The sequence below is a fragment of the Hypanus sabinus genome, chromosome 11, assembly GCF_030144855.1.
Source record: "Hypanus sabinus isolate sHypSab1 chromosome 11, sHypSab1.hap1, whole genome shotgun sequence".
In the NCBI taxonomy this organism is placed as follows: domain Eukaryota; kingdom Metazoa; phylum Chordata; class Chondrichthyes; order Myliobatiformes; family Dasyatidae; genus Hypanus; species Hypanus sabinus.
This window is the reverse complement of record NC_082716.1, coordinates 48845820-48873199: the sequence shown is the minus strand read 5'-3', so window position 1 is coordinate 48873199 and position 27380 is coordinate 48845820. Positions and strand designations below refer to the sequence as shown.

General features: G+C 39.1%; 1 protein-coding gene across 10 annotated transcripts in view; it reads left to right on the top strand.

Annotated features, from left to right (window-relative positions):
- The window catches only part of LOC132401933 (nuclear factor 1 A-type), a 544334-nt gene that overhangs the window by 260073 nt on the left and 256881 nt on the right, over positions 1–27380 (top strand). For 9 of the 10 annotated variants that reach the window (XM_059984302.1, XM_059984301.1, XM_059984296.1 and 6 more), the window contains one exon: positions 2433–2495. The exons of the other annotated variant lie outside the window; for it this stretch is intronic. In XM_059984302.1, coding sequence (XP_059840285.1) covers positions 2433–2495 — 63 coding nt within the window. The remainder of the gene's footprint in view (positions 1–2432; positions 2496–27380) is intronic. 10 annotated transcript variants of the gene reach the window in all.

Here is a 27380-nt window from a genome sequence, read left to right as displayed (position 1 = left end):
CAATTTCTGTAGAAGTTCTTCTTCACCATGTTAATGTTGCAGCATTCACTCGGGCTGATAGGGACTGAAGGAATTCTGCAAATTGAAAGACATGCCTGGAAGTATGTTGTGAATGTATGCAGTGGATTTCCTCTGGCCATTCTTTACTTGTGTTAACAACGTTTTGATGTCAATGCTTCTGAGCCACAGTTATCATTGTTGTTTGACTTTTGGAACGGGGAGCTCTACTTCCAAAGCTCCACTTTCTAAGTTGAAATGTATATCTATATAGCAAAGCTACTGCTGCTTCCTTTAGATAATCATCTGTTTGTTGTCTTTCTGTGATACGTATTGTTTTTGTTCTACTAATATGGAATAAGAGAAGGCAATATTTCAAAGCTCTATGTGCAGTAGAGAATTCTCCCATATGATTTGATAATGAGTATTGAAGATCACCAGAGCTGGCAGCTGGTAGAGTAAATTCAAAGATGTTAAAAAAAGTCTATTTGAAGTTTATAGGCATTACTGTCAGGACCATTTTTATTAGTGAACCACTGCCATGAGCCACTACAGTCCATAGTGTGAAGGTACTCCCATCAAACTGATGGGTAGGAAGTTCTAAAATGTAGACCTTCTATTAATGAAGGACAGAAACATTGCTGAGAGTCAGAGTGGTGTTTGACTCAGAGGTGAAGTTGCAGGGGTGATGTTGTTAATGTGTCTGCTGCTGTTATATTCGTTAAATGTGGTGATAGGTTTGAAGGTGCTGCTGAGGTAGTCATGGCCTGTAACTGGTTTAAAGAATGGAGCTATGTATACTATATATATGTTGTCATTTTCCCTGAGACCCATGTGCTCAAAGGGAAAACATTTGCCCAAAGGATGGACTTGTCTTCCTGTGTAAAGGAGGTGTAGATGGGATGGAGCAGCAAATGTTCTTGTGGTTTGGGTATTGGCAGTCCTTAGAGATCTGAGGTTTGCAAAGCTTTATAAAGACCAATCCCACAACAGTAGCAGGATATAAATGGTATAGAAATAGATACACTATCACTCATTCGGATTGGTTTTTGAAACCTTTGAATGCAAAAAAGTATGATAGTAATTAGGTTAGAAAAAGAAGTGAATGCATCTTCTAACTTCAGTAAGCTTTGGTTGGATACAAATTTCCAACTAGCTAAGTAAAAACTTTCCCTTTAAGTAGCCTTGGCATAATTGCCTAAAAGTGTGAATGCCTTCAAAAGAAGATAAATTGTGGATACAAGTCCTGGGCTTGCCTTTAGGCTCAAAAAGTCCATAATATTTATTCCAAGGTTCTATATGTGTATGCCGAGTAACTCTGAGGACTGTTTCTGGGAACCTCAAAGGAAAACTTCTGGAACAGATTCCAGTCTGATGCTGAAATTTCATTCCAGATTATTTTTCAAAATAATCTCTATTATTTAAATACTAGCCTTCCTCTGGATCACATGTTACAATCACCACAATGTCACTGACCACCGACCAATGTCTCATTCCTAAAGCATTTATTAGACTCGACTTCCTCGCCTCTAACCAGTCACCTAAACAGATTGTCCTCTTCCTACCTTCCAAACATCAGACCAGGTTACCACTGATCACTCCTGCCATTCCTTGTGATTCACTTACTTACTCACTAAATCACCCAATACCCAATATCACTCCAACTAATACTTGTCAGTACCCTTCAGCGGATCCTCTCCTTGACCTCCCCCATCTCGCCTGCCTCAGCAATGACCAACTAGTACACAGCAGTCTGGATTCTCCACACTAGCCCAGCACCCAAGGGGAAGACCTTATCTCATCTAAGGCCACTATAGAAGCATCCATAACTCAAAACAGTTATCAGCATGCTATCCAGTAACCATTTAATGTGTCTTTGCAGGCACCAAAGAAATTCTAGGTCAAACGATTTCCATTTGAGCTGTTACTCACGAGAATGTATGAAAGTAGGCTTTGGCTTATTCCCTGGGCCAACAACTCATTGAGCTTTGAGAACCCACTGGAGTAACAAGCTGCTGTGCTTCAATACCTTGTGCTCCTGTGCACTCTGCAGTGCAAGGTTTACAGTCAATCAAAATAATCAACAATCATAAAAACCTCCATGATTTTATTGCTGTTTAGAAAAGAGAATGTATTTGATGCCATTCCCTTGTTCTGATCTGATTTTCTATCTCCCTGAGATTATTCTAAGGAACCCTTTCCTGAGCAAAATGCTTAAGATGGTAGAGCGCATCGCATAAATAGCCCCAAGTTGTCTATGACTATGGAAATAAGCACATGAAAAAGGAAAACACAAAATAATGTGGGGGAAGGACAGGAATTAGATTCAATGCTCCCTCCCCTGCTAAGAAGCTTGCAGTGACACAAGGTCTGCTTCTTCAATGTAGTCTCCATGATCCATTCTAATAGGTCGGCTTATATTTTCTGTCTTTCAGATTCAGGTCAGTCTGAAAGTCCTAGCCAGGCAAGTGAGGATATCAAGGACCAGCCAGAAAATGGTATGTATTAATTTGACATGGAGCAGTATTAATTTTTCTGATGGATTCTGCAGAAGAACAACTATCTTTTTAAAATTAGCTTTCAAAGAGCAATGTACTCATCTTTAGAGAGGCTGGACGTAAGCATTAAATTCCATTCAAAGCTTAGAACAAAAAAATTACATGTATGGTAAAGTTCATTTGTGTAATTTTGACAATAGGGCTGTGTGCAAATCATGAAAACTGTATATGAGCAAGTTGCTTCTCCTTCTACTGAGGAATTAAGACCTTAGAGAGATTGAAGAGGAAAAGGTAGTCATCTTAGTTTCTATTAAGATTGCTATACAAAACACTTGGTATCAGTGATCATGGCATCATTTGTGTAAACACATATTTTGCATGGTAGGTAAAAGGTTGGTGGCACACGAAGAAGAGGATACCATGTTCAATAAGGAGCTATTTTAAGTGATAATTAGTATTTGTTTTTAACATCTTAACCCTTTTCTAGAAAGGAGTTTTCAGAAAAGCTTCTGATTCCCTGCCTGGAGTCACTGATAAGCTGAGTATTAAAGGTGCCATGTCTTCACTGGAAACTGGATTTATAATATATACTGTGTTGATTTTCTGTTCATTTGTGTCTGACACTAAAATTGTAAGGTAGAAACTTGAAAATAGTGTTCTAATTAACTTTTTTCCTGATATGTAATTTATTTATTTTAATTTTATTTCAAATGTTTATAAATACAATGATCTCGATATTCCATCGTACAACACAATATTGAGATTTAGAACATTAAAAATTACAGCGCAGTACTGGCCTGTTAGCCCATGAACTGAAAATGTCTGTGCTGAAAATTATTTGTGTAAGTAATCAGTATACTACATAAGAAATAGGCATCTAGGGCCTGGATCAATCATCGGAAGTTCAAGGCCAGGGTGTTTGGGAACTGGCTCAACTGCTCCACTGTACCTTCACAGTTAGGTATGACTACCTGAAGGTGTCAGGGATCTAGTTTGGAGACCTGAGATGTGTAACCAACTTTGGCTGGAGCGGACAGGCAAAGACTGGAACTGTGAGGGTTATGCACCTTCTCCATAGCAGGCAAGAAAATGGCCATCAGATGAAAGGTGGTTGGACCAATCAGTGCTGTTGTACTTGGCGCAGGTATGCACCTTCTCGCTGCTTGGCCCTGGCAGTCACCTGAAACATATTCCAGTTTATTTGCTAACGAAATGTAGAACAGGTCAGAAGAGTTGCAATGCACAGGTCCCTGGACAATGAGGGCAAAAGTGTACCCAGCTGCACCCTTAATCTTGCTGGACATTTTTGTGTGTGGCTGCAACAGGCTGTGCTTAGAACCCGAATGTACAGTCATCAAGGATAAATTCTATTTATTGAGATACAGAGATAAAGCATGGAATAGGCCCTTCCAGTCCTTTGAGCTGCACCGTCCAGCAATCTCTGGATTTAATCCTAGCCTAATCACGGGATCATTTACAATGACCAGTTAACCTGCTAACCGGTATGTCTTGGACTGTGGGAAGAAACTGGAGCACCCAGAGGAATGCCACACGGTCATGGGGGAAACATACAAACTCCTTACAGGCAGCAGCGGGATTTGAACCTGGATCACTGGTACTGTAGAGCCACTATGCTACTGTGCCGCCCATGGGATAAGCCTGGCTCCATTGTAATGGAATGTTCCAGTCTTTTGTGCATTGATCCTCTGTGGAAAAGTTCTTTCAGAAGAACAGTTCACCAGGCCGTGGTCAGCACTGAACTTCCTGCAGGCACTGTGGGCCAGAGACACAATTCTGTAGGAACAGGTAACCAAATCAATTGGAAGAACGGTTCATTGCCAGAGCACCTCAGCAGGCATCAACATCTTATTTGACTAGTAATGAGAGAGACCGTTCCTGTCAAATTCATCAGTAGTGTGGTAATCTCTCTTCTAACACACGTTTCCCATGTAGCGGCTGCAATGAGGAAGAACCAGTCACCCATCCCTTTGTAAATAGTGTAAGTGCAAAGAAGGTCTGGAGAAGGATGCGAAGTGCCTCCCTTGGTTCATCCTGGGAACTTTCTGATCTATGAGATGTTACCAGAGATGTATCTAGACGACGTGAATCCACATGAATTCTTTGTTATTCCCTTTTTCTACACTATTTACTTATTTTGTGATTTCTGGTAATGGTATGTCTTTGTGCTGTACTGCAGCCTCAAAATAATTAATATCATATCATATAAGACAGTGATAATAAACCTAATTCTGCTTCTGATTCTGTATACCTCGGTACTGCTAGAAAAACCATCAACTTAGTGAAAGACACATTTAGATCTGCCCAAACTTGTTGGTCTTCCAATTCAATGAGATGCCCATAACTGAATGCTGCCAACTGGCACATTCCAGACAGCAGGAATACCTGATGAGGGGCACTCTGAAGATTAGTGCAACCAATGCAAAGGCTTTGTAAGGAAGAACTGTAGTCTAAGGTCCTTGTGCTACTACATATTAAGGGACTAATTCCAGAGTAGAAGCTGCTCAAACACTTGAAGTTTGTATCATCCCAGGAGGCCACATGAGAAACAATGGAGGTTATAAGTACAAACTGTGCTAACACTACCAATGTAGTACAGTACTATAAAGTAACACTCTGAATGACACTATGAATGTAAGGGGAATCGTGCACTGTGTTTTTTGTACTTACATATATTTTTAATAGTGTTTATTATTGAAATTTAAAGAATTTTATTCTCTGTGAAACATATGATCATCATTGGTGTTGTAATGTTGAATGCAGGAGCAGGCCTTTACTAGTTGATGATGATTGCTTCTAGCATTTGTTGAAGGTCCTGCCTATAACTGGGCTGTTCTCAAAGTCTCTGCCAGAACAACATGCCCTAGAACCGTTTCAGCTGACCAATTCCACAGGAAATTCCAGTAGAATGGTGGCCCACTCAAGCACTGCAGCATCTAGAGGGCCAACCAAATGTGTCATTAGCTTTTTTAAATGTATTTTTTATGATCGCAAGACCCTACTGAACATTGAAAGCCTAAAGTACTGCGGGTCTACCCCATCAGTGAGTTGCTCGTTGGCAGGGATACTGAAGGAGCTGGATTTGGTGTGGATTGTGCTGCTGCCTGCTTTAGAGAGTTGGAGTCAATGTGAGGGAGGTGTGCAGTCTAACAGCAACTGATCATCCTGGTCACTTTTCTTGTGATCGCAGGACCAAGTTCAACATTGGTAAAGTGGAATACTGCAAGTCAGATATGCTGATTTGTTGGTGAATGGCGGGGGAGCTGCATAGCCTCGGTCATGACGAGGTCTGGCCCTCAAGCTGCAGTGTTGTCCGTTTGCAGCCACCAAGGGAAGAGGTGTCAGAGTTGGTGCTCGCCACTCGGGTTGTTGTGGCATGGTGTACATGTAGGCTTCAGTGCTGCTCTCCAGTGTTCGCTCGGCAGAAAATAAGATGTATTGTACTTGACTGCAGACTGCTGCAACATTCAGGGATATGGACAGTGTTTTATTAGTGTTGTCTTATATGTGCTACTTGTGTGCCTTGTGCTGTGTATGACTATTAACACAAGAGTTTTGCACCTTGGCCCCAGCGTAATGGCTGTTTTTTTTGGCTGTATTCATGGGTATTTATGTATGGTTGAATGACATAGTTGAAATTTCTCCTTTCTTGAAAGCAAGGTAAGTAACTGCATAGATCATTGCCTTATGAACCTACCTTCCATGCTGCAAGCTGAAGAGTATTCATATCCATTTCTTAACAACCAATCCAATATGACTATACACAAGAAATTCTGCAGATGCTGGAAATCTTAAGCAACACACACAAAATGCTGGAGAAATTCAGCAAGTCGGGTAGCATCTATGGAGAGGAGTAAACAGTCTATGTTTCGGGATTCTGAAGAAGGGCCTCAGCCCAAAATGTCGACAGTTTTTCCCCTTCCATAGATGCTGCCTGATTTGCTGTGTTTTCCAGCATTTTGTGCATGTTGCAATAAGATAGAAGCTATCTTAGATCTGCATCCCTGCTGCCCTGGTGCTACTTGCATCAGATTATTACTAATTTTGCAACTCTTGTCCAGCCTTGGAATGATGCAAAGTTTTTATGTGCAGTCAAGGCTAATGATTCTTTCAGTTGCAATGAATTGCACATTGTGCAGTTAAGAAAATTGTAGCCCAGCACAAAACTGGTACAGGTTTGAAGAGAGGCATCACTTTAAGTCAGGGAAGAATTTCTAGACCAGTGTATATACTACTTCTTATTATACAATTGTAACAAACAGCACACCATTCTGAATAGTTGTGAGACTTTTTACAATTGAAAATCCAAAGTCTGTTGGTTTCAAAATTATAATGATGGTGAAGGATTTGATTGGACTGTGATACGGTTCAATGTTAAATTAAAGTTAAAGTCTGTCCCGAGCCTTACAAGCTCATCAGGCCGGTGCTTATGCCGGTTTCCGTGGCGTGAATTGTTCAATGTAGACAGCTTCATTTCCAGATATTAAAAGAATAATGTAGGAAGACCTCTGCACAGTATAGTTAAAATAAATGCTGTTTGGACAGGAATGTGTGCTCTGGGCAGCTATATTTAGAAATGTAGATTCTTGGTGCTCAGTTTGAAAGGTTCCCCACAGGAAATGGATGGGTGGAGGGATGTTTAATCCTCAGAGGCATACAATTCGACAGTTGTGCACATTAACATCGTTAGTGAGCATCTCAAAATAATACTTCCATCTATAATCACAAATGGAATTTCCAGCTGTAGGAGCATTCATTATTGGTGTGGTTTTGCTAAATTTACTTGAGATCAAAACTAGTAAGGAAAACTAAATAGCTTCGCCAGAAGTATGAACTTTTTAAAAAATTAATTACTCTGTATCGTGAAATCACTTAACATTTTGTGTTTAATGTAGGGATGTTATGATTTTAGTTAATCTCTCAATAATTATGTAAGTGAATATTCAGTCATTTCATAGATTGTAATTTTGTAAAATGAAACTGTATTAATACAATGTGAAATATTACACAAATGCACTTTGTGGTGAGTTTTATACAAAATGCATTTAAGTTTAGACAAATTGATAGTTAATTGGACACAATGAAAACTTCTGGAAAACAAAGGGATTGATAACTAATTAATTTTATGGGGTGTGTGTTATTGCCAAGACCAATATTTATTGTTAAACTCTGCTCTTCACAAGGTGTAGAGGAGCTGCTTTAATGAATTGCTGCATGCAGTCTTTTTAATGAATGTACTTTCTCAACACCATGCAGGAGGGAATCCCATGATTCTTATATTTCTAAGCGAGGTAGGTGCATAATTTGGAGGGGAAACCAGGGCCATTGATGTTCCTATGCACCTGCTGCCTTGTTCTTCTTGGTGTTGGAAGTTGTAAACTTGGGAGATGCTGAAGGAGTAGACAAGGTAAATAACAGCAGTGCGTTTTGCAAATTCTACCTGCTGCTGCCTTTGTGCAGTGGTGGCAGGAGAAATTTATGTTTAGGAGAGTGGATGATATTTCAGTCCAATGGGCTTCTTTGTCCTGGATATTTCTGAGCATCTTTGGTGAAGTTGGACCTATGCTCACCCAGTCAAGTGATGATTATTCACCTTCCTGAATTGTTCTCTCAAAATGGCGGAAAGGCTTTGAAGTAAAAGAATGTGGATTATTTACTGCAGTATATCTAGTGTCTGACCTGATCTTACATCCTCACTCTGTGGATGATCCAACTGAAAGAATTGTTAGAGTAACATAATGCACTTTATTGTTAAAGCTTTTGACTTTAACATATTATCTTTTTAAAATAGAAACAGGCAGGAGTTAAGCAAATAAATTTCATTAATATGCAGGTTCCATTTTGTAAAAGGTGGGCTTCATTAGAGCACCAATTGTGACTTGCTTTGAGTTCCTTTGCTGTAGTGTGAATTTGATCTCAGAAATGAAGTGCTCATGTTGAAATATAATATTTTCCCATATCATTGAGCCATTACCTTAAGCTATACAGACCAGTTATAACTTGACATGATGATAAATTTGCTCACTTTATATACTTCCATCACTCCACTTCCTTTGTTTATTTTACATTTTAGTGCGAGATTTAAAGGAAGAGAGAACAAAAATGCAGAAAAATCAGTGAGAGACTGTAAAGGAGACAAATGAAAATGTGGAGTCAGCAATGGTTAGAAGACAAAAAGTAGAAAGATCGGAGGAAATGGAAAGCATACGACAAGCAGAGGGGCAATCGTAGGAAGGGAGAACATTCAGCAGATGTTTTGTCTGTGTTGAGTATTCTGAAATATCAAGTAATGTTAAAAAAACAAAACAAAGCTAATGGGCCGGATCATTTTGGATGCAGTCCATTACCAAGACTTGCTGCCCGTGATCCCTGCCACCTGGGCTTAATTTTTCTGAACCTAGTGGGCCAGAGGTTTTCTACGAGGTGGAGAAGGCTCACCATCGAGTAAGGCTCAGGCAACAGAACACAAGAGCCTGGCTCTAGCATTTGACAGCTCACGGCTGTCAAGCTTTTGAACAGTTTTTAAATGATTTTAATAGTTAAAGACATTCCAAAACTATTTGAGTATTTTAATTAAAAGTACAATTAGATCAAATCAAAATTTAAAAAATGAATTATAAGTACTTTGTACATTAAAAGACTATCCAGTACTTAGAAAGGAAATGAAGTGAAATAATTCGAACATTTACCTGCATGTTTCTTCTCCCACAGGGTTGGCAAACTCATTCAAATGACGTGTTGCCTTTGGGCTGGAACTCCCTCCTGGGGTAAAGCTGAGGGGCCGGATGCAAACTGCATCCAGACCCTCCCGTTAATAGTGAATTCAGCAGTGGGGTGGGTAAGGTGTACAGTCATCTGATCTTCAGGGCATTTCAGCTTCTGTGTCTCATTATACGTACATGGGTGTCCCAGGTGCCCTGGAAGTTTAACAGCTGATTGCTGACTACTCACAATGAAACCTGGCTGCAGCTTAACTCATTTCAGCCCAACATACTCCCTCTTTCCATCTTAATTTTGGTTAATCAAAAAAAAACAAGTCAAGGACAGGAGCTTAATTGAGTACCATATTTTATTGCTTAATGGCTCTGTACATGTGTTTCCCCAAAATCCTAGTCATTCAGCTTGCAGTATTTAACTACCACCAGCTACTCTTCCTATCGAGAGTAATTCTTTATAGTATATAAACATCTTTTACTAGATAGGAAGTGTCTTTTTCACCTACTGTAGGATGCAGGAGGGGTGGATGAGAACTCTGTGCGTTGAAAAACTCATTGTAATAAAATTATTTTCATTGTGTTTGGTTAAATGATTGAACCAGCAATTAAGTCTCTTCCAAAGAGGCTTCTTGGAACTATTTCATTGTTAGATTAATCTTACCTTTTCCTGTATCTATTTGCTGTTGGTGATGTTTCCTTTGGCAATGAGGAAAAAGAAAGGACAAGAAAATGACCAGAATAAATGACACATAGCAAGGTAACAAGATCAACCACTTCAGATGACATGGGATTGAAGGATTCTAAATATCAGATGAACTCTGATATTATAAATGACTGTCTTTTTCCTTCACCCCATTCCAGATAAAAAAGGTTAATTTGATTTTTTTGCCTTTGTGGATTGCGTAGTTATGTTTAAATTCAGATTCACATTAATTTGCCCATATGTCAACTTGCTAATGGTAGCATTTCTCAATGTTCATATTAGAATTTGTCTTTCATTTAGACAAAGATAATAGAAAGGGGCCTTTGCCAATCTATAGGCAGAACAAATCAAGTGCTTGAATTTGCTTTTGACATGAACCATTGAGCTTGTAGTTTTAAAGATAATTGGTGGGACTTTTTTCATTTTTTTAATTTGATTATGAGTTGAACTGGTAACCCTTCAAATGAACAATTTTCCTTGCAGTATACTAACTCAAGCAATGAGAAAATGATCTGTGTTCATACAACAGGCAGTAAGGTAGCAATTCACGTTGCAGAGAATTGCATGTGAGGCCTTAATGTGATGGACCAATATTTTTGTGTGGTTTCTACATTTGTTAACCAGTTCATTTTAAAGGCTGAAAGTCCAGGCAAATATAGTACACAAAGCAATGGCATAATGGTGCACAAATCATTAACAGTTGATCTTCAGTCAAAAGCTTTAACCTTTATGTACCCCATATAAGACTCTGTAAGAAAAGGTAGTTTAGTCAATAGGGCCACTAGGTGGAGCACAGCAGGCAGGCATAGTATTTCATCTCCTGGGAAGGAAACTGCACTGGAGTCATTTTCAAATTAGATCTCTTGAAGTTACAAGGCAGACTGGTATCAACCCTAGCAAATTCACAGTTTAACCAGTACAGGTCCTCAGCCAGCAGAAAGATACGTGATGCATTGCTCATTTTCAACAGGCAGAGGTTTGGAGTAAGAGACCAACAGAAATATACTGTTTGGAAGTTTGCCATTGATTTATCTGTGGTTCAACAGGGATGTCCTTGCTCCAAGAGGCTTTCCAGAGCATCAAATAAAAATATTTTTATGTTTTTATACAGGGAATTAGCAGCTGTGACAGGCTTAATTCCCTCAGTTGATTGGTGTAATCAAATAAATGATTTAGTGACATTTGAGCTAATGACAGCTTATTGTTAAAGGTTGTTTCAGTTTATAAAATAACATGTTAAAAGGTTCTATTTCCTCATTCCCTACTAGTTAGCTAGTTATTTTATGGAACTAAAGTCTGAACTTTATAGAAACAAATGTTGTTTCATTTCAGTATTTAAAAGGTGAACTGTCTTGAATTGGAGTCAGTGTAAATTAATGGAAATTGAGAATATTCAAAAAAGGCTACACAAGTCATGCTCTCATGCAAGGTGGTGTCAAAGGATTGGAATAGCAAATGTTATACCACTCTTTGAAAAAGGTATGAGGGCATATTCTGCATAATATATCAGTCACATTTAATTTGGTGGTGGGGAAGCGATAGGAAAGATAAGTCTCGCAGAGTATGCGTGAGACAACATGGATTTGTTAAAAACAAATCATTTTTAAATGAATGTATGTTTAAATGGGATAACTAAGAAATTTGGTGCAGAAAAATTAGTGGATATTATCAACTTGAATGTTTGGAAGTTTTGTGCTAAAGATCCAGAATATTAAAAAATGCACATGTTTTTCAGACAGAGAGAAGAAGTTATTGTCTTTGTTGTTATATATTAATGGCAGGGTAAACTTTCAAAATTTGCAGGTGATTCAGTGCTTGGGAGTATGTTAGACGTTGCAGAGGGCTGTTAGAATGAGCAGACACATGGTGAATGAAATGTAGTCCAACAAAGAGAGATAGATAGATACTTTATTGATTCTAAAGAAAATTACAGTGTCACAGTAGCGTTACAAGTGCACAGATATAAATATTAGAAGAGAAGTAGAAAGAATAAAACCAAGTTACCACAAAGAGTCTAACAGGAGGGGGTCATCGCTTCCCTGGCTATAGGTTGACTCATTATAGAGCCTACTGGCCAAGGGTAAGAATGACTTCATATAGCACACTTTGGAGCAGCACAGTGATTAAGTGATGTACTCCGATGGTAAGTACAGGTGGAAAAAATATAGACAAGACAGAACAATTCCAAAAAAGAGTGCAGGAACAAAGAGACTCAGCTGTCAGTGAGAAACCTGACTGTGCAGTCTACACAGATATCTTCCAACTTGATTAGACAGAGCTAAAGCTAACTGTAAGTGCTTTCTTTCCAGTATTAAGTGCTGAGGCATTCATACGAGGGTGCCTCAGTGACACTATGAGCAGCATCATTACAGAAAACATTGCTGTGTTTGTAGTCTGTGAGTGGCCACAAGGTGAGTTATTGGACCTCAGGTCAGGAGGCAAAGATGTATCCAACAAAGAGCCTGCTCTGACAAGGGATATTCACAGAGTTGTGTTGCCTCTCTATACTAACCCCATTTGCCTGGATTATGCCATTCCTAATTAAGCACCTGATCAAAGTTCAAAGTATTTGAATATTGTATTCAAATATTAGTAAATATTTTCAAAGTATATACAGTGCCTTTAAAAAGTATTCACCTCCCACAACTATTATCAAATTTTACTGTCTAATTTTCAAAACTTAAAATAAATTAGGATTTTTTGGAGCTTATCTACAAAACATTGTGCATTATGTCAAATGAAATGAAACCTGTCAACAATTTACTAAAAATTAAAAAACAAAATTATGGGGCTGAAGAAGTATTTATCCCCTTTGTAATTACTACACTAACTTTACTCAGGTGCAATACTGTGTATCACCATATAACATTGGCATTATTACCTTACCCTGGTTGTTGATGTAGAAAATTGGAGGATCACCCGTTGTTAATGAATTCAAGGGAATAATTAACACCTCTAACTGTAAGGTCCAACAGTAGGGTAGATTTTCAACAAACCAAACCTAAAGGAAGACAAAACAACATTCAAGACAAATCAGGGAACTGATAATAGAGAAGCTGAAATCTGGGCAAGGGTACAAGTTCATCCCAACAGCACTGAAATACTTCAGAGCTCAGTGCAGTCCATCATGAAAAAGTGGAAAAAATATGAAACCACAGCCAGGCTATCTATGTTCTTCTAAACTTAGTTGCGGGAGAAGAATGGCACTTGTACGAGAGGTTACTGTGATGCCAACAGTCACACCATTGAGCTGCAGACCTCAGTGGCTGCAACTGGAAGTGAAGTTCATGGCTCCACAATCTCTAAGGCCTTGTGTAAAAAGGGTATTTATGGAAGAATGGCAAGGAAGAAGCCCTGACTAAAAAAAAATCTTTGCAAAGCATCATTTAGAAGATACTGTAAATATGTGGAAGAAGGTCTTATAGTTGGATGGGACAAAGCTAAATTTGGTCTCAACACTAAATGATACTTGTGTCATAAATCTAATTTCTGTGCATCATCTAGGTAACACTATCTCTATTGTAATGTATGGTGGAGATTGTAGCATCATGCTGTGACCACAGACCATAAAATATAGGAACAGAATTAGGCCATTGGTTTTTAGCATGTAGGGTCTGGAAATCTGGTCAAAATTGATGGGATGATGAATGTTGCTAAATACAGACAGATTCTGGATAAAAACATACTATCCCTGCCAGAAAGCCTAAACTGGGGAGGAAGTTTGTCTTTCTGCAGGACAGCCACCTAATGCATGCTGCCAGAGTATTCATGGCATGGCTCCAAATGAAGAAAATTGATTTCCAGTCAGAGCACTGACCTTAACCTGATCGAACATCTCTGGCAAAACATCAAGATTGCTGACCACCACTGCTCCTCAACTAACCTGGAACAGCTTGAGTAATTTTGCAAGGAGGAATGGGCAAATCTTGCTCCATCGAGTTGTGTCAAGCCAACAGAGATTTATCAAAAAAGAGAACTGGCTGTAATAGCTGCAAGAGGTGGTTCAACTAAGTGCTGAGCAAAAGGGGATGAATACTTTGGAACTGCTGACATTTCAGTTTTTGAATTTTTCACTTTTCATGCTTTACAATTTTCCCTTTTTAGTGAAAAAAGGAGCATGTGATTTGCAAATAAAAATTCTCAATTAAGTTGATCAAAATTCCTGGTTGTAATACTCAATTATGTGAATGAAGAGTTGGGGGCTGAATACTTCTTCAAGGCACTAGACATGTCACCACATACAACCCTGAGATTCATTTTCTTACATGCATTCACAGTAAATGCAAGAAACAGAGCAGAATCAATAAAAGACAGCTCCCAAAAGGATAGAAAAACAACTAACGTGCAAAAGACAACAAACTGTGCAAATACAAGATGAAAAAAAGATAATAAGCAATAAATATTTAGAAAATGAATTCCAGAGTCCATGAAAGTGAATCTGTCAGTTGAGGGATCAGTTCAGTGAAAATTGTATTTCCATTTCTCTCTACCACATCCTGTGGAAGTTCACTTCATATAAGCACCTCCCTCGTGTGAGAAACTTACCCCTCAGTCCTTCTTTAAAATTCTCCCCTTTCCCTTTAAAACCATGCCCCAAAGTTTTGAGCCCCACCCTATGGAAAGATAGCCATCTATTCTATATTTGCCCCTCAGAATTTTATAAACATCTAAAAGGCCATTGCTCAGCCTCCTATATATTCCAGTGGGAATAAACAAAGCCTATCAATATCCCCTCATGCCTCCAATTCTCCATTCCAGACAACATACTGATGAATCCCAACTACTGTCTTTCTAACCACATCTTTTCTGTAGTGTAGTAACCAGAACATATACATATTCTTAAGTGTGGCCTCACCAACTTTTTGTGCAGCTGCAATCTGACATTCCAAATCTTATACTCAATCCCAGCCCATGAAGAGAAGCATGCCAAATTCCTTCTTCACTATCCTATTCACTAGTGTCACAATTTTCAAGGAACTGTGAACTTGCATATCTGTGTCCCTCCATAAATCAACCCTTCCAAGGTCCTTGTTCCTTGTTGAAAATGCCCTATTTGTGTTTGACCTTCCAACTTCCCAATTGATCCATGCTCTTTTGTATCCATTCACAAGCTTATCTGCTACTTCCAACTTACACTCTCCTCTAGCTCTGTGTGCTCTTTGGTAGTGATATTGTGCGTTCCTGGTAGGGAATGTCTCTTTCACATCTGCTGCTACTCTAAGTTTGATATGCTGTAATTTTCAGAACATGCTTTCAATTCAACCAGATTCCATTGGAAATCTTGTAGATCCTGTATTGTGTGTGTTTTTATGCATGAGTGATTCAACTGCTCTATCTACCATCCCTTTGGCTGATTTCTCCAATTTCTGCCTTCAATTCTGGTCAAGGCCATTTAGAAATTACCAGAAAGTCTTAAAGAAGGTGCAAAACAGATTAGTCCAGGGATGGGAGAATTACATGGATAGATAAGAAAATCAGGAATAATATAGAATAGAATTTTATTTCTTACATTCATCTCACAACAAAGGAGTAAAAACCTTTATGTTGTGTCACTGTCACAAGCTACAAGCAAAAAGGAAGGGAAATATGGTAGGGTATTGCTCAAACACTAAAATTATGTACATAATTGTTTTGTATATGTGTATGTACAGTCAGGTACAATGTACAGTCAGATATGCAATCAGATCAATGTGTATTGAGAATTCTGATGGCCTGGTGAAAAAAGTTGTCCCGGAATCTGTTGGAACTGGCTTTAATGCTGTGGTACCATTTGCTAGACGGAAGCAGCTGAAACAGTTTGTGGTTTGAAGTCCCTGATGATCTTCTGTGCCCTTTGTATGCTGCTGTAAATGTCCTGAATAGAGGAAAGTTCACATCCACAGATTCGCTGGGCTGTCCACACCGCTCTCTGTAGTGGCCTATGATTGAGGATAGTACAGTTCCCGTACCAGGTGGTGACACAACCATTCAAGATGCTCTCTATGGTTCACCTGTAGAAAGCCCTGAGGACTCGGGGACTCATGCTGAACTTCTTCAGCCATCTGAGGTGAAAGAGGTGCCGCTGTGCTTTTATCACCACACAGCCAGTATGTATATTCCAGGTGAGATTTTTGGTGATGGGTATACCAAAGAACTTGAAACTACTCACCCTCTTGACTACAGTCCCATTGCTATCAATAGGAACTAGCCTGTCTCTGTTCCTCCTATAATCCACGATCAATTCCTTCATTCTTTAGATACTGGGGGAGAGGTTGCTTTCTTTAGAGGAGGCTATGAAGTGATTTTTGTTAAGGTAAGTAGAAAGAAACTGTGCCAGTTACAGAAGGGCCAACAACCTGGTGAAATGAATTTTAAAATTTATAATTCATATATAGGATGATGTGAAAGAAAGCTTTCTATACAGCAAGTAAATAGTGTCTGTCAAGTAGTACCTGAGAGAGTGATGAATGCAAATTCAATTGTGACCTTCAAAGGAGAGCTCAATAAATATTTAAAGAAAACAATTTTACGCAGCTATGGAGTGCTGGGTGCGAGAGGATGATGTGCTACATTGCTCTGTTAAAAGCTGGAAAAGACTGGATGGGCTGAATGTCCTTCTGTGCTATAAAGATTGAAAAGTGCTAAGCTGCATGCATACTCTGTACAGACCCAGATTAGTGTGGTTGGCCCAATTTGAGTCAATCACTTCCAGAGAATCACAATCAAATTTCTAACACTAACACATCACGTGCTCAGTTCTGGTTACCTCACTACAGGAAGCATCTGGAAACCATAGAAAGGGTGCAGAGGAAATTTACAAGAATGTTGCTTGGATTGGGGACCATGCCTTATGAGAATAGGTCGGCCTTTTTTCCTTGGAGTGACAGAGGATGAAAGGTGACCTGGTAGAGGTGTATAAGATGATGAGAGGCATTGATCGTGTGGATAGTCAGAGGCTTTTCCCCAGGGCTGAAGTAGCTAGCATGAGAGGGCCTAGTTTTAAGGTGTTTGGAAGTAGGTACAGAGGAGATGTCAGGGATAAGTCTTTATGCAGACAGCGGTGAGTGCGTGGAATGGGCTGCCATCGATGGTGGTAGAGGTGGATACGATAGGGTCTTTTAAGAGACTCCTGGACAGATACATGGAACTCAGAAAAATAGAGGGTGATGGGTAATCCTAGGTAATTTCTAAGGTAAGGGCATGTTTGGCTCAGCTTTGTGGGCCAAAGGGCCTGTATTGTGCTGTAGGTTTTCCATGTTTCTATCATGAAATACAGATTAATTTATTAATCGTGTACATCAAAACATACAGTGAAATATGTCCATTGCTTTGGCAACTAAGGATGTGCTAGGGGAAGCCCGTAAGAGTCACCATACTTATTGCATGCCCACAATGTTCAGTGAAGCAACAACAACAACAACAGCAGCAAAACAAAAACACGGGAGATCCTCCAGATGCAGGAAATCCAGAGCAACACATACAAAATGCTGGAGAAACTCAGCACATCAGGCAGCATCTATGGAAATCAATAAACAGTTGACGTTTCAGGCCAAGACTCTTCATCAGGACAAAACAGCAAAACAAGCCCCTTTCTCACCCACAGACAGTCCTCCCACCTCAGGACCGGATGATTCCAGACCTCCGACCAGCAGCCCTTGGTCCCAGAATGTAAGCCTCTCAGGTAATGGGCCTCCAACCTCCAGTCCCTGACCCAGGATCCCGACTTGCAGACCTCCAACCTCCAGTCCCTGACCCAGGATCCCGACTTGCAGACCTCCAACCTCCAGTCCCTGACCCAGGATCCCGACTTGCAGACCTCCAACCTCCAGACATGCCGATTCAGGGGTTTTGACCTGAGTTTAGTGTAACACAGAAAATTTACTATTTGTTACAAAATAAATAAATGGTGCAGAAGAGATATATTGAGGTAATGTTAGTGGTTTGATGAACCATTCAGAAACATGATGGCAGAGGGGCAGAACCCCTTTGTAAAACATTCAGTGTGGGTCTTCAGGCTCCTGTACCTCCTCTCTGATTTTGGTATAAAGAAGTGGACATGACCTTGATCAGAGCTTCCAAACTTTTAGTATGCCATGGACCAATACCATTAAAGGAAGGGTTCTGTGGGTCCCAGGCAGAGAACTCCCGCCCTAGCTGACAAAGTTCTTTAATTATGGATGGTGCCTTTTTGAGACAGTGCCTCTGCAAGATGTCCTCGATAGTAGGGAGGGTTATGTCTGTATGGGCCTGGATGTCTACAACCCTCTACAGTCTCTTATGATCCAATGTATTGGTGGGAGGCCTGAAAATTGCTTTATTTCCTTTTAATGCCATTAAAGCAACATTGTACCTCACTCCAATATGGTCTACAGAAGTCTCTTAAAAATCATGATCTTTAGTTGTTATGTTTCTCTATGCAACACAGTGGTGGGTTAGTTTTGGATGCAGCATGTTTAACCTCTGGCAAGTTCTTGCAATTACTGGCATTTCGTCTAGCAACTGTAATCTTGGGAACCAGCCCTTGCAGGGACATGGGAATCATTTAGACACGTAACTAGCTTATCAAACAGTGGAATATCAAAAAGTGAGGCAAAGCCAGTTCATTTGTATTTGCCCTGCTTCAGATTCCTTACCAGCATAGCAACTGACTGTCATATTGGTGTTTACGTCAAAGTGGCGTTTACTTTAAATGTCAATGTGAACATGAGGCTCAACAAAGAATTCCATTTTACTACTTACTGTGTTTCCTTCACTAAAGCAGGGTTTGCAGTCAGACTCTGACAGGTATCCGTTCAGTAACAGTAGTCACAAATGAACAGGAGTGGTGGTGACTTCCTCAAGTTCCAAGAACAGGAATGAATTGGAAAAGGGGTGGTAACAGTGAATTGTAAAATAGAGAGAATGCCAGTAAATGGAAATCAGGGAAAAGAACCTCTATATTTTGCTGTTTTAATACAATGCGATCTCCCTTGGATCTGGCAGGCATATAATCTGTGGTATAGCCCTGCCTTGGGAAATGGGTTACACGATACAGCAGCAAGGAGAAGGTGGTTTCCCTCCATTGTTTAACCTTTTGAGGAAAATAACTTTTTATTTGTTCTGGTCTGGTGCATCTCCCAACAGAGTAGCCTTAAGGATTGCAGAATGTCATTTAAGATATCTGAGCAGAGGTAAACCACTGAGGATTGCAGTGTGATTGAATAAATTTGCAAATAAATAGCAATATAGAAAATGCTTGACTTGGGCAAAAAAAAAGGTAGTTGATAATTAGTAATAGCCTGCTGTACTTGAACTGCAGATTGCCTGGGTGTAGACAGCAGTCTTAGGTAAATACAGTAATTTATTGATAATTAATACCGTTTATGTTGCAGAGTAGGTCATTCCTTTTTGCTTCTTAAAGCATCTTAAAAGTTAAATGTATAAGGGATATTTTATAGCCTTGGGTTGTGGTTGGATTCAAAACAGAACCCATTGGTTCACCTACAAGTTAGCAAATTTATTTGAAATACGTAGCTATTTTTTTCTATACTTTAACATTTAAGTAGATTAAATATTCTACTTACACATTTGAGTGACTCACAGATGTTCAAAAATTACAATGAAGGGCAAACACGTGAATATTTTATCCATTTCTATGTTGTGTATCTATTATAACAGCATTTCCCCTTCCCTTTTTCCTATATTTTCTCTGTTCTTCTATTGAAAATACTGACCTTGTTCCTTCTACATGACATGACAATTTCTACATAGTCCACATCTGGTGAACACTTTCTTAGTGAAAAATCCTTAGTGTCTTATTCAGTGATACAGTATGAAGCAGGCCCTTCAAGCCATGCCGCCTTTGCAACCCCAGGAGCCCGGATTAACCCTAACCTAATCACAAGACAATTTATAGTGACCATTTAACCTACCCAGTACGTCTTTGGACTTTGGGAGGAAACCGGAGCGCCTGTGGAAAACCTACACATTCCACCAGGGGGACATAAGTCAAAGTCAGCATGGTTTCTGTGAAGGAAAATTTTGTCTGACACGTGTCAGAGTTCTTTGAGGAACTAACAGGCAGGGTGGAAAAAGGAGAGGCAGTGGATGTCACTTACTTGGATTTTCAAAAGGCATGTGATAAGATGCCACACATGACGCTGCTTAACAAGATAAAATCCTATGGTGTTACAGGAAAGATACTGGCATGGATAGAGGAATGGCTGACAGGCAGGAGGCAGCAAGTGGGAATAAAGGGTCTTTTCTGGTTGCTTGCCAGTGACAAGTGGTGTTCCTCAGGGTGTCAGTATTGGGACCACTGTTTTTCACATTGTTTGTCAATGATTTGGGTAATGGAGTTGATGGCTTTGTGGCAAAGTTTGCGGATGGTATGAAGATATGTGAAGGGATAGGTAGTGCTGTGGAAGCAATGTGATTGCAGGAGGACCTGGACAAATTGGAAGAATGGACAAAAAAGTGGCAGATGGAATACAATGTTGGGCAATGTATGATGATGCACTTTGGTAAAAGGAACAATAGTGTGGACTGCTATTAAAATGGGGAAGTTCAAACATCAGATGTGCAGAGGGACTTAGGAATCCCCGTGGAAGACTCCCAGGAGGTTAATTTACAGGTTGAGTCTGCGGGAAACAAGGCAAATACAATGTTGGCATTTACTTCAGGAGGAATAGAATATAAAAGCAAGGAGATAATGCTGAGCCTGTATAAGACACTAGTCAGGCTGCACTTGCAGTATTGTCAACAGTTTTGGGCCCCCTATTAAGAAAGGATGTGTTGTCATTGGACAGAGTCCAGAAGACGTTCACAAGGCTCATTCCAGGAATGAAGGGGTTGACATATGAAGAGCATTTGGCAGCTTTAGGCCTGTACTCACTGGAATTTAGAAGAATGCTGGGGATTCTCATTGAAACCTACCGAATGTTGAAAGGACTAGATAGGGTGGATGTGGAGTGGATGTTTCCCATGGTGGGGTATCTAGAACTAGAATATACAATCTTAAAATTGAAGGCCAACCTTTTAGAATGGAGGTAAGGAGGAATTTTTTTAGCTGTTGAGTTGTGAATCTATGGAATGCTCTGCTACAATCTGTGGTGGAGGTCAAGTCTGTGAGTATATTTAAGGCAGAAGTTGATAGTTTCCTGATCAGTCAGGGCATTAAAGAATATGGTGGGAAGGCAAATGTATGGGATTGAGTAGGATCCGGGATGGCCATGATGGAATGAATGGTGGAGCAGACTCAATGAACTGAATGGCTTAATTCTGCTCCTATGTCATATGGACATCCAGAGACACCTTACAGATGGCACCAGACATCCTGAGCTGTAATAGTGTCATGTTAACCACATTATTACCTTGCCTTCCTTCAGTTTTGTGATGATAATTCTGAGTTCATACTTTAAGCTAACATCACTCAGTTTGACTTGCTGTCCATTAATTTTCTTTATGCTCCTGCTCCCCAAAAGTACTATCTTGTCTCCAATTTGTGCCTTTCCAGCAAAGACTAATAATTAATAAAGTGCCAGAGCAAGCTTGATGTTTTATTCCTTTGTCATCATATGAGTTTGGTTCCTGGCTCCCGATAAATTTGTTTTATTAAATTAACTTTTCATACAACAATTTATTGATCCATTCCTCATTAGTGTGGGATCATGGTGGCAACAATAGGCAAGTGTAAGCGTATTGCTTTGCAGATTATACATACTGAATTTTCCAGATAACACAGGTGTTCTCAGCTGGGATTTATTTCCCAACAAATATCGTAATACACTGAAGTATTTATGGCAGAGAAGCACAAAAGATTGTGCCTATATGCTATACATTACTCAGACAGAATATTTATTATGACAAGAAAACATCTGGTTTGCAGCAGTTCTCAGCTGTGAGTAGTCTGTACAGCATTTGGAACCAGGTTTTCTTCTTTCTCGTAAAAATTAGAGAAAGAAGTTAACAAGTGGGATTTTAGATGCTCAAATTCCCTTTGTAAATAGGTCTGAGTGATTCAGATTTGCCAATGTGCCAACTAGCATATTTGACGGTGAGTTCAAATATGTTCTCAGCAATATTTGTTCAATGCTAGTTTTTTTTTCTTATGTTTTTCTCTTCTTATTTTAAACTTAATACACTCTCCTCATCTGCTATGAATTTGGATGTTTCGTGACTTGCACGGCAACTTATTGTTTTTTTAGTTCATTTAATAACATCATGAAATGCATCTGACTGCTAGCAAACCGTAATGCCATATTTTTTCATTTTAATTTTTTTTACAAGTGATATGACAGCTTTTTGGATTTTGCTCTGAAGTAAAAATTAAAGAGGCAATCAAGTTACTGAGTTTCAATGTTCTTATATAATTGGAGAATATATTCTGATGTCTTTTAAGTGTCCCACGGTCAGTTAATATAACAATGTGCATATTCATAACATCATTTTGTTTTAGTGAAATATTTATAAAAAATTATTATTAAAAATACAGAAAATTATTACAATAAAATAAAATAAAACTTGAAACTCCTCAACAAATCTCTGGAGCCAAAGTAAGAATAAAAATAACAGTGATTTATGGATAATCATTGATTTTAGTGCGAAAGCCACCTTTCAGTCTCTGCGACAGACTTGGGTAGTAGTCGACTGGAATTTGGGTAGATGAGCATGTCTACTGTAAATTCCACCATTACTGGTCATCTCACCAGGGATGTGGAGCCAAGGGATATCAATAGCATTGATAAAGACTGGAGTGAGTCCGAAGTCCTTTGGTTAGTGCCTGCATCTGGAGAGTAGGCTTGTTGATAGCCTGAAACTCAACTTTTGAGTTGGCAGCAGTTGGTTATTTCAAGATGAGCTGTCTTCCTTCCTAATCAGGCTGGCATATCAGTGTAGATAATTGAGCTAAAGAGGGCATTCATCATTCAAAGCACATTCCTTCAACAAAACAATCAGTAGAAGCAATTGGCTTGCCCATGGGTTATTCTGGGCCATTACAAAAGGAACCCAGACAGTCCTGCTGGTTTATTCAGCCAGTTTACTGAATTGATTTGTGCCTCCCATGACTAGCAGGACGATATAATCCTTCACTGTAATTGGGTTTTCCAAGGAGGTTGATGATATTTTAATCCATATCAACCCACTGTAAAATCAGCTGTTTATTCCAATGGAAGAGAAAAAAAAGAAGCTTGACTAGCTAGTTAATTATCTCTTGTTTATAAAAATGTAAAACTGTGAGCCCAGTAATAATTTAGCCATTTATTTGATAACTGATAATCTGCTAAAACTATTAAGTATATATTTTTACCTGCAGTCTCTAGATGTTCTGATTGTGACAGGGAGAGGCTGATAAAACCTTTCACTCTAAGTTCTTAAGCCTATGGATCTATTCGAACAATTCATGGTGCCATGACTCAAGTTACGTCCAGTGATATATTAATCTGAAATAATAGTAAGATCATGCTATGTCATTGACCATTAATTCTGCTTACCTTGGATCACGTTACCATTATTGATATTTGTTGCAAATTTGGATTTTTTTGTTTGTTTTTTGGCATCCATTTGGCAGAAAACACTAGAAGTTCAACCATTGCCATAAAACGGTTTCAAAGCAATCATTCTCTTTATCTCAAGAGTGATAAAGAGAAGCAGGAGAACAATCATCTTAGAACTGAAGGGACTGTGAATTATGTTTGCCAGGTTTCTTTCAGAAGAAGCACTTCTATTTCTTGGTATTCCATCGAAATAACAGGGAGTTTTTTTCCCAATTACAGTAAGTGTTTGCCTGTAATATTTTTTCAATTACAGTAAGTGTCTCCTCTCCTCCCTGTTTAACATCATGCAAGAAAATGGAAAATATTTCTAGCACTCAATCCATAGAAGGTAGAATTATACAAAGCCATTTTGTTATTGTTGACCCTGGGGCTAATGGCGGTAGCAAAACAAGAATTGAAAGAGCTAGTAACAGTAGAAATTAGTGCTAAACAAAAACAAAGCTTAAATTAATAGCAACTTATTTATGAATAAATCTGTAATAATACTGCACATAAACAGAAGATGGAAGAGCCAAATTCCTCAGTTCCATTATTAACTTATTTGCATATGTCGTTGCAATGACAATGACTTCAATATGAACTGCAGCCAGACTAATAACAGTTTCAAAAAAGAAGAGCACTAGTATTGGCAATATCATCAGACTATAGCAAACTCTTGATGTTCCTATTGCCAAGCATTGCCATGAAAAACCATTCACATTGTAGACTGAAAGGCATCTAAAGTGGGTCTCCAACAATCAGAACTGCCATAGATATGGTAGATAGCTTTGAGGTAACCTACAGTATAGAACATTGACTATTGACTAACATTAAAATGTTGACAGTATCCTTTGACATCACTGTTGTTCACAAATTTGAGGTGGTTATTGCATTATTTGTCATCCAGTAATAAAACTCAGGGTTCCAGAAGTTAATTCATGGTTGTTTCATTTTCACTTTAAAGCACACCATGGATCACACAAACCCTTTTTATCAAACTTACTTAAGGAGGGAGAACTTCAACTTTGAGGTTCAGGAAAAAAAAATAGTTGGATTTTTTTGTGGTGCTGTGGTGAAGCTGATGTTCCTTTCTGAGCATGGCATTACCCATCGATACATGGCAAGTTCTCATAGGTCTCAGCATGCAGCAGCATATTTCACATCCAGCTCTTAAAGGGCCATGCCACAATATAAGTAGTGCTCTTCCAGCTGCAGGTAAGTGGTCCTTCTGAATGAATGGATGCTGTAATCATAGGTAGATTGGATGTAGGGAGGGATCAGAGAGACCTGGAAATCTGGTGGAGAGCAATGGCAAAAGAGTTATATTTTCTGTGCAATGGAGCGAGAGATACCCTCCAGGCTATATCCAGGAACACTTGGCAGTAAGTTGTCTGACAAAAGTGCAAACCGCCAATGCCTTTGTGTAGTCTTCAGTGCTGCCAAATGGCAGTGCCAAATATAATAGATCCTGTGGATAATAGATGAATTCTTCTGTTTTTGATTATGGGGTTTGGGTAACTGAGGTATTGCAGACATTGGCAGACATCAGCAACATCAGCTGGGAATGATCCTGAAAGTTGGATGCTGTGTGATTAAGACCGTGATTTCCAGGCACTTGTGGAAGGTTGTGATTTTTGCTGGAGGTCACAAATCTCAGTGAAGACAGTTTGAGTGGTGCCCCTCTAAATAGCATCAGGAAATGGGTTAGTAATATCTGGTTGTTCTGTGAGTAAAGAACAAACATTGTCAGACCAAAGAGGTGGGGAACCTCACTGCAGGAAAAAAAATAGGGGAGGTGATGACATTTGGGAGTCTTTTGTTGAAAAAATTTTATAAGAAGGAATTGAATTCCAGTTGAAGATGAGGGGCTGAATTTCTCCATGGTTGGTAAAAGGCCTTGAAATCTGTACCAACTTTGCTCACTCCAGCTTAATGCAACATTTACAGTACTAAGTCCAGTTTTGGTTGAAACTGTATAGGAAAGATGTGGAGGCTTTAGAGATGGTACAGAGAAAGTTCAGTTCCCCTCCTACATTTGAAATCTACTCCTCAGCATTTTTTCTTCGGTCCTGCCAAAGGGTTTTGGCCTGAAACATTAACTGTACTCTTGTCCATAGATGCTACCTGGCCTGTTGAGTTCCTCCAGCGTTTTGTGTGTCTTCACCAGAATTTTGTCCAGATTGGAGTATATTAGTTATGAGAGAATGGGCAAACTTGGACTGTTTCCTCTGGAGCTCAAAGGCTGAGGGGTGATCTAATAAAAATACATAAAATGATGTGAAGCATAGCTCGTGGAGGTAATGAAAGTCTTTTTTCCAGTGCTGAAATGTCAAATACTCGAGCAAGAGTTTAAGGTGAGAGTGAAAAGGTTTAAATGAGACCTATGAGACTAGTTTTTATATACAAAAAGTAGTAGGTTCCTTGTAGGTAAGAAACAAATACCTTAGTGTCAAGAACACTTGTAAACTTCTACAGATCTACTGTGGAGAGCATTATGAGTGGACGCATCACCAACTGGTATGGGGAGGGGGCTACTGCACAGGATTGAATTAAGCTGCAGGGAATTGTACAATTAGTCAGCTGCATCATAGGTACTAGTCTCCATAATATCCAAGAAATCTTCAAGTAGCAATGCCTCAGAAAGGTGGCACCCATCTTTAAGCACCTCCATTACTCAGGATATATCCTCTTCTCGTTGTTTTCATCAGAAAGGAGGTATAGAACCCTGAAGGCATACACTCAGTGTTTCAGGAACAGCTTTTTCCCCTCTGCTATCTGATTCCTAAACAGACACTGAACCCATGAACACTACCTCACTACTTTTTTAAAATTTCAGTTTTTGCACTACTTATTTTAACTTAACTATTTAATATATATATATACTTGCTGTAATTCAATTTTTTTCTGTACTTATCATATATTGCATTGTACTGCTGCCGCAAAATTAACAAATTTCATAACATATGCCGGTGATATTAAACCTGATTCTGATTTAAGAGGCATTTGGAGAAACACATGAACAGGCGAACAGGCAGGGAATAGAGGGACACATCCATCTGCAGAAAGTTGGGTTGTATTTAATCTGGCATCATTTTTGGTGCAGACCTGATGGTCCAAGCGGCCAGTTGTTGTTCTGCAATCTTCTTACATGTTTCTATGCTTTTTCTGAACAACGTGTTGATCTAGTTAATTTACAGGTAAGTAGGATGCTTTTGTACCAGATTTTCTACTGCATCTTTCTTAACAAGCATGGTTTTTTACCTCCAGTTGAATTATAGTTCACACCTCAAAAGGCTTCAACCTTGAATTACTCTCAGTAAGGTAAATCATAATATTGTAAATTCACAGTGAGAACCTATGAATCAACTTAGCATCTCTGCTATCTTGTCTTACTTGCCAATGATACTAGGTCAGCAATGACTTGATTTACATTCACATTTGAAATCAAGAGCATTGCTAAACAGCAACCTTTTCATTTTATATGAGACCAAAATTATACATAGTATTTACCAACAAAATAATTATTGAATAGTTCCCAATTATACCAGGATAGGAATAGTGAAGAAAACACAAAGTTCGTCATTTTTGTTTCACATCCACTTTATCAGCCAGGGTGCTGAAGGTTTTGCTTGGTGCTTGCTGCCAGGCAGATACTTGTATTAACATATGCTTTCTCCAAGTGGTTTCCCTTATTCTTGTACCAAATTCCATTTCTTTAAATTGTGCTTATGAATTCACCACAAGCAAAATAATTCTTAACAACTGCTGTTTTGATCTAAGTGGTTTCAACACTGTGTTTCTACTAATGTCTGAATGACATCAGCCAAATTTTTACTAATCCAGGTCACTGCTTGTGGACACTCCATGCCTTTATTCACCAAATCCAGATAATACAGTGGTGCACTCTGCCTAGAAATCGAGCCTGTGGTGTTGCAGTGAAGAGGAAATTGCCATA